Source organism: Fusarium solani (assembly GCF_023522795.1).
Source record: "Fusarium solani strain SB1 chromosome Unknown bctg00000002, whole genome shotgun sequence".
Taxonomy (NCBI): Eukaryota; Fungi; Ascomycota; class Sordariomycetes; order Hypocreales; family Nectriaceae; genus Fusarium; species Fusarium solani.
The window spans coordinates 4,951,130-4,965,208 of NW_027072155.1; the positions used below are offsets into that span (position 1 = coordinate 4,951,130).

At 51.9% G+C, this 14,079-nt stretch overlaps 6 protein-coding genes across 6 annotated transcripts; 2 read left to right on the top strand and 4 right to left on the bottom strand.

Moving 5' to 3' along the window:
* Positions 1–518: 518 nt before the first annotated feature.
* Positions 519–1,554, bottom strand: MRS44_005533 (uncharacterized protein; the record flags this gene model as incomplete). The annotated part of the gene is made up of 5 exons (XM_065622650.1): positions 519–804; positions 861–922; positions 974–1,135; positions 1,237–1,344; positions 1,402–1,554. 5 exons carry the CDS (start codon positions 1,552–1,554, stop codon positions 519–521), a joined length of 771 nt encoding a protein of 256 aa, XP_065478722.1.
* Positions 1,555–1,626: 72 nt separating this feature from the next.
* Positions 1,627–2,505, bottom strand: MRS44_005534 (uncharacterized protein; the record flags this gene model as incomplete). The annotated part of the gene is made up of 3 exons (XM_065622651.1): positions 1,627–2,026; positions 2,084–2,167; positions 2,429–2,505. 3 exons carry the CDS (start codon positions 2,503–2,505, stop codon positions 1,627–1,629), a joined length of 561 nt encoding a protein of 186 aa, XP_065478723.1.
* Positions 2,506–4,085: 1,580 nt separating this feature from the next.
* MRS44_005535 (uncharacterized protein) lies at positions 4,086–6,273 on the top strand (the record flags this gene model as incomplete). The annotated part of the gene is made up of 3 exons (XM_065622652.1): positions 4,086–4,148; positions 4,204–5,935; positions 6,260–6,273. 3 exons carry the CDS (start codon positions 4,086–4,088, stop codon positions 6,271–6,273), a joined length of 1,809 nt encoding a protein of 602 aa, XP_065478724.1.
* Positions 6,274–6,333: 60 nt separating this feature from the next.
* MRS44_005536 (uncharacterized protein) lies at positions 6,334–8,862 on the bottom strand (the record flags this gene model as incomplete). Its single annotated transcript, XM_065622653.1, has 3 exons — positions 6,334–6,474; positions 6,901–7,311; positions 7,375–8,862. 3 exons carry the CDS (start codon positions 8,860–8,862, stop codon positions 6,334–6,336), a joined length of 2,040 nt encoding a protein of 679 aa, XP_065478725.1.
* Positions 8,863–9,324: 462 nt separating this feature from the next.
* On the top strand, positions 9,325–11,051 carry MRS44_005537 (uncharacterized protein; the record flags this gene model as incomplete). The annotated part of the gene is made up of 2 exons (XM_046280434.2): positions 9,325–10,114; positions 10,162–11,051. 2 exons carry the CDS (start codon positions 9,325–9,327, stop codon positions 11,049–11,051), a joined length of 1,680 nt encoding a protein of 559 aa, XP_046123754.2.
* Positions 11,052–11,222: 171 nt separating this feature from the next.
* On the bottom strand, positions 11,223–13,394 carry MRS44_005538 (uncharacterized protein; the record flags this gene model as incomplete). The annotated part of the gene is made up of 3 exons (XM_065622654.1): positions 11,223–11,805; positions 12,025–13,134; positions 13,195–13,394. The coding sequence occupies 3 exons, from the start codon at positions 13,392–13,394 to the stop codon at positions 11,223–11,225; spliced, it is 1,893 nt and encodes a 630-aa protein (XP_065478726.1).
* Positions 13,395–14,079: the final 685 nt, after the last annotated feature.

Sequence of the window (14,079 nt, forward strand, 5' to 3'; positions counted from 1 at the left end):
GGCATGCACGGAGTACAGAGTACGGGTAACGATTAAACGCGCCGTTGAAAAGGAGAGGCTTGATATGGGACAAAAGCCTCAGGAATATAGCTATTCAGATTAGACGCAAATGATACCGTAGGCTTTCATTCTGATAGATCGTGTTTCAGCCACCGATGTTAGAATACTGAACGCCTAGAGAAATTGGTCTTTAAGTAGGCCTATCACGACATGTACGTTAGATGAACCGACCAGTGGAAAGTGAAATTATTCGAGTTTGTGTAGCCATGGAATCTACTTGCTTAATTCCTTTAGCAATGATTCAAATACCTGTCGCGTTTCATCATCGCCATGCGACACAACGAAGGCGCTAGAGCCCAAACGACGCCACATGCAGGTATACAAACATAGCGCACAGTTGAAACATACTAAAGATACAATTACAATGGAATCAGCTCTCGGGCTGGAGAATGAAAATTGGTAATGCATGACTGAGCCCTCCATTGTGTGCTTGGGCGTCGAGTCGTCAAATGAATCCTTTACTGTCCAGCCCCGAGCTCTTCCACAATCTTGCCCGCAGCGGCTAGAGCAAAACAAGCAGCCGTGAGGGTCGGGTTGCAGGCATTCGCAGTGGGGATGACGCCGCAGCCGCCAAGGACGAGGTTATCCTGGTGCCAGGCCTTTCCGAACCGGTCAACGACACTGTCCTCGTCGCTCTCACCGGCGCGATAGGTGCCGCAGATGCGGAGCGTGGAACACGGAGCGAGATACTTCGGCTCAGCTCCAGGCAGGAAGCCTCCGAGTTTCCTTGCCACATCAACCATACTGGAGGAAGTTAGTTTCAACTTCAGGAACATCAAAAGAGCTTTTAGGAGTCTTACTCAGTGATCATCCCCTGGCAACGGTCCAGGGCGGCTTGATCCAGGGAGAAGTGGAAGGTTGGCTGTTGCAAAAGTCAGACGAGTGTTTATCGTTTGGCTCAAGCCGTACGTACCTGTGGCATTCGAAACTGATCTTGGTAAGTCTTGGAGAACTCGACATAGTTGCTCTCCTTTGGTTCCATGTAGGTGAACCAGCGCAAGTCGACGATGAGACGCTGGTCAACAGTAGGGGGGACTTGGCCATAGCCAAAGGCGTCGCGGCGAATCTGGGTGTGCTAGGGATACTTTTCAGACAGAGGGAAATAGCACTGAGGATCAGGGTCGTTGAATGGGAAGGAAGTGGGTCATTGGGGTGTCTCTTTCGGTGAATCTTGACATACTTGTCCCAGCCAAGATGGTAGGGATCCTTCTCGACGCTGTCCACAAGGTTTCTGTTGAGGACGACTTGACAGAATGCCATGGGCTGCTCAGTCATGTAGCGGCCCTAGTTGTCAAGTCAATGTTAGCGGGTGCTCCAACTTCCGGTTGCTGCTGAACTTACCAGAGCTGGGAGCGAGCCCGCCAGATCATAGTTTCCAAATTCAGAAGAGTTGAACAGAATCCCGGGGGTAAGCACGGCACCGGCACAGATGATGGACTTCTCGGCCTTGATGTAGTACTGTTTGTCTGTCAAGATGTCCCTGACGACGGCCATCTCGACCTGTTTGGTTGGTCCAAGAGCAAGCCCAAGGCACTGGGTGTTGGGCTCGATTTCGAACAGGGGGTTCTAGTTCTTGGGGTCCGAGAGATCTCCCAGGATGGTGGCAGTTGCGGACCACTCGACGTATTTCTGGTTCTTCTCGCTCCTCTTGCAAGCCAGAGGCATGCTTCTCATCTCGCGGCCCTCAAAAGACTTCTCGAGGGTCTTCTTGACAAGTTGCTGACGAATGGACTTGTCGAAGGCGGTCTCGGTTGTATCAAACAACTTCTCCGCCCTGTCGTACAGGCCATCCCACTCCTCGTTACTGAAGAGATCTGACCTCTCAATGGGATTTTCACGTGGAGTACAGCAGGTCCAGTGGGAGCCCATGCTGCCGACAACCCGGGATGTAGCCGCCGCCGGTAGGGTTTCAAAGGGCTTTTGGTTCGGGTTTTGACCATTCTTGATGAACGCGAGCTGGTCCGCCCTGAAGGATTTATTAGTTACATGGCCGGCGTGAATCGAGGTGTGGATTGTGGCGTACTTGGGGGCCCATGATGATGGCTCCAGGACAACATCGGTAGTATTGGTCGGGACGGAGAGCAGGTTCAATTCTCCCTTGACAGTACTGTCAACCGGTTAACGAAAGACCTTCAAGACTTGGCTTCTGCGAACACAGTTGGTAAACAGACTGATGTCCTTCTGGACGGCCATACTGTTCTTCTTGTGGTCACCCACACGTCTCGTCTCCCTAAATGCCAAATGAGCCAAAGTTCATGCTCTTCATGCCGCTAGGTGTTACGTGCTGCTCTCCGATGTCAATCATCAGGACCTTTTTTTTTTGTTGTCGACGAGGGTGCGAGCAAAAACAGCACCAATGGGGCCAGACCCAACGATCAAGACTTCTGTCTTGATGAGGGGAGTATCAGGGTTGGAGCCGGTAGATTGGGGGACTTCAGGACTCATGGCTGCGGTTGATGTTCGTCGGTGCTTTTCGAGTAGTGGATGTGTTGGATGATCGGAAAGAAAATTCTGTGATCCTGTATCAGGTGGAAAACGTGCTTCCCTTTTAAATATTTCAACCACCGGCTTTCACAGGTCTCTTGCCAGGGAGTTCGGAGATCACAGCATACCAAAGTTTTGAGTATGGCTTGAGGTGGCGAGCTATGTGTTTCTCTTCCCCTCATAGAGGTATGAGATATTCCTATGCTCGGTAATGAAGACTCGATTGATAGACATCTTGCTAGGTTCAAATATGTGGCCGAGAGCATGGGAGCCCCCGTAACATCAAGCACTTGCGACATCCCGAGATGTGGCTATGAATTTTGTCCCATTAAGGTATGGGGCTTTTCTGGAATAAGAAAGCTGAAATTCTTTCTTGGGTGCCACTGAGTCCGTGTATTGGTAGAATGGTTGCTTGGAAGGGAGAGCCCCGCGCAGCTGTAGCACATGTGAACCGCCGTTCGGACCAGACCATTCTTCGGCCCAATCTTCCATTTTCTACTATCAAATTGGCATAGAAGATAGGCTGCGTCGACAGCTTTGGCTAAGAAACCGGCCCGTCGAAGACTATTGGTTGATCAATGATACTACGCCTGGGGGTCCAGGTGGCGGGTAAGCGGCTTGATACGGAGTGCCTTTGAGTCGATATCATATTAGATGAGGTAGATAGAGGCCGCTCGCAGAAGCTTTGCCGGGGTACTTCGTATTACGTTCACGACATAAAGGAGTTTGTGCAGACTGCGAGCCGCAAACTTACCATTAGCTCTGGAACAAATGCCAAGTTTGTGATTGGCCTTGGAAAAGAGGCTGTCAGGGGGTCTACTACTACCCCAACATGTACTCCTGCACCGGACCCATAGCGCCATTTGGTAAGCATCATGGCTACGGCGGCTCGAGACGCTTACGCGAAGGCCGGCATGGAGGTTAGGTTCATTGACGATTTTCTTGTTTTTCAATGACGTCTCCGTTGTACACAAGATCAAAGAACACACTAATAGAACACACGATTTGACGATTGGTTCATGTGGAGGGTGGCGAATTGCGTTGCGGATTCAACTCGCTGAGGCAAACCGATAGTGAGTGGTGGTAATTGTCTACCATAGCCGTCTCATGTAGCGAGGCTGGTGTGAGTTGGCAAAATTGATGCCACCAGTGACTCTGATGTCCTCGGTAGACATCAAGGGACAGCGCAGAAGTGTGTAGTCTTGTGTAGGAGTGTCTAAGCTCAAGAGAGAATTAGGCGCACAGACCTTTGCAACTCCAAGGGGATGGACCTTTGGCCTTAATTTATCTAGTCCCTTATCGCATTCGTAGAATGTCATGTCTGATTGGCTCTATCGTACAGGATCTAGAAGGCAGCGTGCTAGTCTTGCATAACCCCGGGGAAATCGTAACAAAGGCAGAGCGTTGTCTCGACCAACCATCAACCCTGTCCGTACACTCCATCACGTGGTGCTTTTTCGATTTATCCGACCTCTTGTCCACTCCGTCGCATCCATCCTATCTGCAGCCTGTTACTGAACCTCCCTCCCCCCGCATCCCAAATGAGCACCCCATACAACAGACGCATGGGCGCATGCCTGCAATGCTCACAGAGAAAGCGCAAGGTGAGATTACCACATCGTCCGCTGTAACCCGAATTTGATACATACCTATGAATAGTGCGATCACAAGCATCCTCGATGCTCCCAGTGTCTTAAGAGAGGCCAGATCTGTGAGCCCAAGACATTCAGGTCATTCACACCTTCTGCCTTCAATACGGGACGATGGACTGAAGGGCTCTTGGGATCGTCACCAGCATCGGAGCCCAATAGGGATGTCGAAACGGACTTGTCGCATACGCAGCGGACCCTTCTATCCACTCTTGAAACTCCTCTACATACCTCGGACGGTCATCAAGAGGATTTCACAGAAGCGGGCCATGGTCTATGCGAAATCCCTATTCGTCCAAGTGTTTATTCTGACTTGACTCTTGGGCATCTATCGCAAGTAACCAGCCATACCTCAAGCTCTCCCGGTCCCGGCTTTATCCCAGAAGCCTGGTACGATGACTCCGTTAGCATAACGGCATTCCTAACAGAATTGCATGATTCGGCCAACGATACCGGGAACGAAGGAAGTACTACCCCAAGTGGAATAGCGGTGGGCATGCACGAATTTTTCCCTTTAGAAGTTTCGCCGAATCAACTGTACTGCCCAATGCCTTGGCCAGACGACATGCTTGCATCGCCCGAGAGGCGCTTCCTCTGGCAGTATTTCCTTTCCGCAGCCGAGACCGATTTCCTATGCCTAGACTGGGAGGATGTTGGCCACTTGTACGCATATCAGCACCCGTACGTCACCAATCTCCCTTGCATGGCGCTTTCCAACGCGGCCCTACGTGGAGCCATCCTTTGCTTCAGTGCCGCCCAATATCAGCTACGATTCAAGCGGCAAGATTTCATCCTCACAAAAAGTGTGGCATGTTCTGAGGCAGTTCGGTCCATCGAAATCCAGCTGGCGGGCACTACACGCGATGAGAGCAACCTACTTTCCATCGTCTACGCAGCTACCTTGCTTTACGCCTTTGGACCTGAACGTCACGATTATCTTCGGATAGCATCACAGCTTGTCATCGAGTTTCTTGGGAGATGGACACCTGAAGCAAACATGTCCAAGTCGTATCCCGAAATAACGCTGACTGAATACCGCTGGACTGTCATTTGTACGCTGTGTTCTTTGCAGAAGCCCAATCCTGCTCTGGGCGACCGGATCTGCCACATGATCGAGATGGGGGATGATGAAATCGAGCAGAAATATTCCGACGCCTTTCAAAGCTGGGTCAGCCATCCCATTTACACATTCTCACCCCGACTCGTCAATCCCTTATTGCGAATCGGCCGGCTGTTGCAAAGCCAGCTCTCCCAACTTGATGGTGGAGCTGACCATGAGCCCCCTCCAACTTGGGAAAGCAGAGTGGTCGAGGCAGAAGAGATCCTTCTCCAAGCTCGTGAGCGCGATGCAAGTGTTTCAGAGTCGGCGCTTGATGGTGCAGATCCAGTGGCTGTGGTTGCACTCAACGAATCCATGTACGCGGCAAGTTCCATCCTACTCTACGCTCGCATTCATGGTCTGCCGTTCACAGCGCCATTCATACGTCGCCAGACACGCATAGTTGTGGACGAGATCTCCAAGATCCAGCCCACTTCGCACGTCTCTTATGCCATAGTCTTCCCACTCTTTGTCGCCGGATGCGAGGCTGTAGAGCCGCAAGTAAGGAATGTGGTTGAACAAAGGCTTCGGGAGCCTCGAGGAGTATCGTATAATCGTGGAGACGTTATTGGCGCCCTCCATCGTATTTGGGAAATTCGAGATCTTGAACCAGGCCTCCCGTGGCCGCACTGGGTTGATAAAGGTAAGCACGTCTTCTTAGGCTGTCATGGACGCTTGATTAATCACGTCGGACTAACGGAGATACAAGTGGAACCACGATATCGAGATATTTGTTTGATGTAGATGGCGATCTTTTGTCAACACTTTCACGGTGGGCATGTTTTGGTCTAGGTTCATGGGCAAGGGACACGCGAATGCCGTCACCATGTTAAAAGCTGGAGGATAAGTCTTGTAGTTTGATGCCACCTTTTCTTTTCCCAAGGAGGGACAAGATCCCTGCTTTCTTCCTCCTCGACGGTGTCCTCGGGTATCTTGATAGTGATCATATGACAATATGTCGCATTAGCACTCAAAGTTTAATGCTTATCGTTTGAGCGGTTGCCACAATCTGGCTTAGTTTCCGCCTGGGGTGCGGTTGATTTACCCAATCAGGCCTGGCTTAATCAAGCCACCGGGACCAAAGGGAAAGTCGGCGCGAACCATGATGTCACCGTCGCCGCCGGCCCAGGTCCAGGTCTTCAATGTGGAAGCAGGCTCGTAGAACTTCCAGGCCCATCGGTGCTATGCAGATATCATATTATTAGACTATCAAATGCACTTTTACCCCGCAGAGTCAGCGATGGATGGCCTGGAGAATTGCCGATTACTCCCGTCCCCGCAACATTGTGTACAATCAAGGGCCATCCCTTGGGCGGCCACACTTGATGCCTCAGTGGGTAATGAGAGGGATGATCTTGACGCTGGCACGGGAAATTTAAACCGTAGTAGTAACGTGATTTGTTGTCTCTCCTCGACCACGAGGATGGGAAGCAACACGCTGCGTTGGGCTATAGTACCTAAGATTCACTAAGCTGGTGACCACGGTGCTTCTCAAACTGACAATCAGTGCTTGTGGCCGGTTCCATGATCACAGGCATTGCGAACAGCTAACCTGCGCATTGACTCCCGCCCCCCTTCAGACAATGAGCTGCCCTGGATGCCTCCCACGCTCCTCTTCTTAATAGTCTGGCTAATGGTGTCGTTGTTCGGAAACTTGGCCACGGCACCGTTTCCAAAATCGACGCCCTCTGCGATGTACACCACTTCGCCACCAACCATTGTCACCAAACTCTTCTGGCGAGCAATCTCATCATCGGGGACTTCAAAGTAGTTAGACTGCAAGATGATCACATCTGCCACCTTGCCAACCTCCAACGAGCCTATGTATTGGTCGGCCCTGACGAACCTCGAGCTCTCTGTCGTGATGGCCCGAATAGCTTGCTCTCGGGTGAGTGAAAGCCCAGGGATACCTGTACCGTTGTACGGCGCACCCTGCGAAGCTGGGGAATTGGGGTTGGTCGGATCACCAGAACGCGTAACGCCGGCCTTGATCGCAAGCCACTCATCAAGAGGGTCAATCTATAGGAACATTCGGTTAGCTCATTAACAGTTCTTCAAACCAACTGACAATTTTACACTTACCGGCCAGTCACTTCCGTATACAATCCGAGCACCAAAGGCGGCGATATGCCCCCACGCCTCAAGATAGTTCGAACGGACTGGTCCCATGCTCTTTAAACCATTAGGAAGCCAAACTGAGCTAGCTTGCGACCACTGGAAGCTCATGATGGGATCGGCTTTGAGCTCAGCAAACCTGGGCCAGTCGTTTGGGTCGGTCAGCTCGTTATGAGCAAGCCCGACTCGATAGTCATTCAGGTGAGGGTACTTGGTGCGGACATCCTCCAGAGCATCGAGGGCAACACGAACTGCCAAGTCACCATCGACATGCATTTGAGCGTCTATGCGGTTGCAAATGAGAGGTGCGAGGACTGCGCTCAAAATTTCTCTACTCCAGTACGGCTCAGGCCTAGCCTTTGGGTCAGGCTCCCAGACGGTGCCGTTGTCATTTGGCATGAAGTACGGCTCGAGAAGTGCCCCGGTGTTTGCTGGGTAGAGGATGACTCCATCAACAAAGAGCTTCACTGCATGCCACTTGAGAGTTGGGTCTGGACCCAACTCTGTAGGATCGTTCCACGTCGAAGTGACATTGAGGACGTCCTGCACCAAGGCCTCGATCTCTTTCGCCGAGTTGGGTGCGTCGATCCTATAGTCGAAGAATCCTCGCGCACTAAGGCCTCCTTCTTTCTTGATCGCAGCAAATGCCTTGCCGGTTTCTGGGCCTGCGGCAGCGTCCTGGAAAGCCGTAACGCCTTGCTCGCGAAGCAGCTTCAGAGCAGCCTTTCCAGACTTGATGTCATCTTCGGGTGTGGGCGGAGCAGGGCCGGCTAGTAAACCACTCGCATTATCTTGTAGAATTCCGGAAGGTTCTTTGCCACCAGGAAGACGCTCAACCACCCCGCCGGGAGGGTTTTTGGTGGCGGCTGTGATGGAAGAGGCACGGAGAGCCATTGAGTTGACCCAGAAGGTGTGTCGGTCTGCTGACTGGACTAGGATAGGTCGCTTCGTCTTGAGCTTGTCCAGATCCCGCTTCGTCACGCCCCCAGTGGCATCGGACAAGGTGTAATAGTCAAGAGCGATGACATCGAGCCAGTCGTCATCATTTTTGTCAGTGTCCGAGTCCAGACATCCTTGGATATGATCGAGCACCTCCTTGAGACCCAGTGGTTGGTAGTTCATGCTGCACTTGAGGAGGTCTGCACCACCTGAGATGACATGCATGTGAGCGTCGACCAAGCCCGGCATTGCCATCCGACCTTCAAGATTGAAGACCAGGGTATCCGGACCGATCAAAGGCTGGACGCCCTCGTCGCTGCCGAGGAAAGTAATGAAACCGTTCTTCACAGCCATAGCATTGTGCTTGGATGAAAACTCGTCAAGGGTGTAAATGGACCCATTGAGCATGACTGTGTTTGCAGCACATCCTTTGCACTTGATGGAGGAAGCAAAGACCAGAGGAAGACAAGACGCAGCTGCGAGAAGCAGACGACAAAGTGGCGTGGTTGGCGCCATGATCAGGTCAGATGGGAAGACTGAGATGAACAATTTTATCAGGGTTGTTTCGAATCTGTTTATATAGATAAGAGCTCTAAAGTCTACCTAAATACATCAAAATTAACCCCGCGATGTCAATTACCATTATGCTTGGGAAGAATTCCAGTTACGGGTGACATGTGTTGATCATCTTGGAGCTTGCGGCAGATTAACCCTTTTGAGCAAGTGTCAACCAGCCCCAGGTCGCCGGGTTGCGGTTGATTAACCACTTTGACTCTGGCGTGCCTGGGCCACCTGCCAGCTCCCAGCAACAGCTTGCTTATCATGGACTGCACGCGTGAGCATTACTCAAGGCCTCCCACTTAGATCAAACCCTTAAGAAGTTGTGATGTCCAGCAGCCCGGTTTGCAACCACAAATTTGTCTCATCACCACCCAACCCTACCGCAAGACCGTTTGACCCAAAATCGACGCGAGCAGTATGGTGCATCAAGGAGCGATGGGCGAAATCGATGCTGAGGATTCCACAAGAGGGAGCCGGCGGCTCCAAAACGAAGTCGATGCGCAGGATCTCGCTGCATTGGGTCACGAGCAGGCACTTACTCGCAAGTTTAGCCTTGTGAGTATGTTAGCCATGGCTTTCTGTGTCCTCGGCACCTGGGCCGTATTCGCCCAGAATCTAGGCGCAGCTTTGACGACAGGAGGCCCAGTCAGCATCTTCTGGGGGTTGTGCCTCGTCACCTTTTGCAACCTATGCGTCGCAGCCTCAATGGGCGAGCTCTGCAGTAGTATGCCGACGGCCCTAGGCCAGGCATACTGGGTTTCTCGTCTTTGGAGCGGGCCTTCGGGTCGCCTGTTGTCTTACTGCTGCGCTGCCGTCAACACGCTAGGATGGTGGACTTTGACAGCTTCGCAAAACAGCTTCATGACGAACCTTTTACTTGGCATGAAGGTCATTTTCGACAACGACTGGGACGGCGCTACGAAAGGCTATGTGCAGTTCCTTCTCTACGTGGCGATCACGGTCTTTTTTACAGCCTTCAACCTCATCGCATGCCGCAGCGATAAAACACTGCCCTACTTCAACAACTTTATTGGCGCCGGGTTCGTGGGGCTCTTCATCGTCATCAGCCTGGCTATTGTCATCGCTGTTGGGACGAAGTCAGACCTTACCTTCCAGTCTGTCTCCTTTGTATTTGGAGCTTGGATCAACCAAACGGGCTGGCCTGACGGAGTAACTTGGTTTACCGGTCTTGTTCAAGCTGCATATGGTTCGTGGTCCCAGATATTGTTATGTGATGGAGTCTAACTTGAGTAGGACTGACTGCATTTGACGCTGTCATTCACATGGTCGAGGAAATCCCCTCTCCCCGACGCAACGCCCCGAAAGCCATGTATCTCTCGGTCATCTGTGGTGCCGTCTCGGGATTTCTGTTCATGGTTGCATGCCTCTTTAGCATCCAAGACATCGATCAAGTCATTGATTCTGCCACAGGATTCCCATTCGTCGAGGTTCTTCTGAATGCTTTGGGATTGGCCGGAGGCGCGGCGTTAACTGCTCTCTTCATCTTCAACGGCTTCGGCCAGGGTATCAGCGTCCTTACATCGGCTTCGCGACTAACCTGGGGCTTTGCACGAGACGGCGGCTTACCTTACCCTTCATACTTTGCCTACGTCGACCCGACCTGGAAAGTCCCGGCACGCGCACTCTGGCTTCAATGTGTGATCATTTCTTTGATCGGGGTCCTCTATCTCTTTTCAACTACTATTTTGACTGCCGTCCTTGCTGTCAGTACCATCGCTCTCACGATATCCTATGCCATCCCCATCGTGGTCCTTCTGGTTGTTGGTCGCGATAAGCTTCCACCGAGGACCTTTTCCCTCGGAAAGTTTGGTCCGGTGGCCAATTACATCTCAGTTGTCTACTGCGCAGTCACCACCGTGTTCTTCTTCTTTCCAGGAGGGCCCAACCCAACATCTAGCGATATGAATTACGCTATTGCTGTCTTTGGTATCATGCTGTTGCTTTCCTTGTTGTTTTGGGTAACTATGGGAAAGAACACCTATTTGAGAACGGCGGACTCGGCTAACCGTGCCAATCATGCCCACGAGTTGGAAGTGCAGAGTTATGACGGGGTTACGGTTGGTCAAGATAGTCCAGCGATTGACAAATCGGGCAAGGAATTAAAGAGTGTTCTAGAGGGATAATTACGATGAGTATAATGTGATCTTAGTGGCGCAAATGCAATTGAGATTAAAGTGCTAGTGTCGACGGCGAAACAAATGATTGCTAGTGTGGTAGAACGAAATACTCTACATCTCCATCTACAATACCCAGTCTCGGCTTCATTCAGCCGCTCTCCAGCCCGAATCCAACGTTCATACGACAAGGCGAGCGTCAATGGCAGTGTAGCCGGCGAAGTTGCCGCTGGCGTCGCCAAAGTAGGCATCCTGACCATCGTTGACATAGAACTGAGTCCACGTGCCACTGTTAAATCTGGTGCACGAGTTGAGGTCGTTGGGGTCGTCGGGGCCGCCCTCAACCACTTCGTGCTCACAGTATCCGACTGGCGAAGTACACGAAAGGACGCCATCGGGCCTCTGCTGGCAGGTGAGGGGCGTAAAGGCGAAGCCATCGTCATATGGGCAGAGGATGAGTGGCATGGGAGAACCTGGCTGCCTGTAGGACACACATAGGTAGCCGTCGGCGCTTTCCTGTAGGCGGTTGTTGACGAGGTTGAAGATGAAGGTCCTGCCGGAGCTGGATGCAGAGAATGACGTGGAGCTGAAGCGGGCGCCGGTTCCCTGGAGGGTTAAGCCAGCCACCGGCCCGGAGCCAACGATGGAGCCGGGGGTCTCGGATGGGGCAGCGGATGAAGTAGTGGAAGCAGCAGCAGTAGTCGAAGTAGTTTCAAGCAGGGTGGTGGAGGATGTGAGGCTGGTGAATGATGACTCGGGTGTCCTTTATGTTTCCAGGCCACATAGTCGCAGAGTTCTAGACCCTGTCTCGGTGTCTCCATGCCGCCACGTCACGGGAGCTGGGCAAACCAGCAGCGGGCGACACTTGCGAGAATCAAGCGCTGCCAAGACACACACTCCTTCCCTACAAGCTAGCATCTCCCAGGCTCATCTATGGTCAAATCTCCCGATGTATTTTCTTAGTAAGAATAACTGCCATTACCTGCTCCTAGCCCTAAGTCCCAATCTCAAAAGGTTCCACATCCAAGGTTTGCTCGAGTTCGATCTTTTCACCACGCTTCGTGTGCTCGTCTTGTTTCCTCCTGAGCTTTCTCCCTCCCAATGGCCAAGTAAATGTTCGAATAAGGTAGAGTTTCCAATGGCCCCGCCGAAAATGCCAAGTAGAGAACCCTGGTCTGCACCCAGCAAGCCGCCGACAACGTCGCCAAGGAGTGTTATGACAGGGACGGTGAACTTGATATGCTTCCTGTTCAAAACGCCCTCGATGTACTTGACGTGTTCTCCGTTGACTATGGTGGAGTTGCCTGTTGCTGCGAGCTCGATGTAACCATGGCTGAGCGCTTCTTTCTGGCTGTCAAGGATTTCTGAGAGGTTGGGCACAAGCTCATCGAAAAAGAAGTTTCCATCAAAAGGAACCGAGTTGTTCCCAGGCCTAAGCTGAAGGTCGTAAAGGTTTACCAAACCAATCCTTGTTTCCCCGGACATGAGATTGAAGGTGAGGTTGCCCAATCCGAGAGTCAGAACTCCAGAATTGGGGATGTTCAGATGCCCTTTCATGTTGAATTTTGTGTCGTTTGACTTGAGCATGAATTCCATGTCGCGTAGCCCAAAGCCGTTGAGGTAGGTCAGAGAAGGGACCTCAATTGTCTTGTCAAGGCTGCGCTTGTACTTCAGAGTGCCGAGGTAAATGTTGGGCTCGCCCTGGAGGGACAACTTGACCTTCGGCTGGTCGAAGAACTGGTTGAACCATATCAGCAATTCTGTCTCGTTGGCTACCAAAAGGGTCTGGTTCGTGATGATGAGGTCTGTTTTGTGGTTGACGTGCTGCTCCGGAAGGTGAAGCTTGAAGAATGGCGAGTACGGCTTCGTGTTCTTGTTGTACAAATAGAGGTCAACGGGATCGAGCTTCACACCCAATGGCGTGTCCAGGTACGTGTGTAGGCTCATGTTGACATGAGTTGGCGAAAGCGCCTGGAGAGCACCGCTGGTTATCTGCAATTTCTGGCCATTGAGGATGCTTTGAATGATCGCTGGAATGATGACTTTGAAACTGGTGTAGTCTTTGTTAGCTGGGATCTCTCCTGCTCTCGGGCTGGGAGCTCACAAGAGTGGGAGTAGAATGGCGAGAAGAATTATGAGTCCAAGCAGGTACCACCACTTGAATCGTCCAAAATGCTGCTTGAGCTTCTGTCGTTTGCTGGGGCCTGGGATGGCCTTCTTGTCCCGAACATGGTCGTCTGATGAAGCGTTGTCGCTCTGGGCGTCTGCAGCTGGTGCGTCATCTGTACGGGTTGTCTCGTCAAGGGGCGAAACAGCTCGTTCTGACTCCGCATTTGCCTTATTGGAAGTCATTTTGCTCGACTGCTGTAACCAGGGGATGGAGAGTTGAGGAACGAGGTGGCTGGAGGCCTACTTTCAACTGTGGTCCCTGTCTGAGACCAAGCCGACCGGGGAAGCGATAGTCTTTTCTTTTCACATGCCGGATCCCGGATCGTCGTGCGGAGTTCTGGCACTACCGTACCCCGATGCGACCTAAGACGCGGATGTACGCATGACCACTACCCTCCATCACATTGTGGAGAACAGGGGGTGCGGAACCCACGCGGAAGCCTGTTTTGCTGAGCCCCCAAGGAGATTAGCTTGCGAGAATGTGCTACAGGGGTAGGATTCCATCAGTGCGACCGCAACCCACGCGACAAACACATGCCAGCTCAACTCTTTGGCATCAAGATAACGAGGTATCGAATCTGAACGACATGACATCAGAGACTGGAAGCGACGCAGACCAACCGCGTATCTGGCGACTCTGAAGGGATTCTGCTAGATGGCCATGGTTTTGGCAGGCAGCGTTTCGAGCAGGACAGACAAGTCAAGCACAGAGCGTTTACGAGGCAAGCTGGTCAAGACAATTCAATTAAACGCCATACGCCAAAAGGTATCGTGTTTGTCATAATCATCCAACATTAAGAATCCGAGAGCCATACGTCTCTGCCTGACTGACCATCCGTTATTGCAATTAGCCATGTCCTTTCCAAGT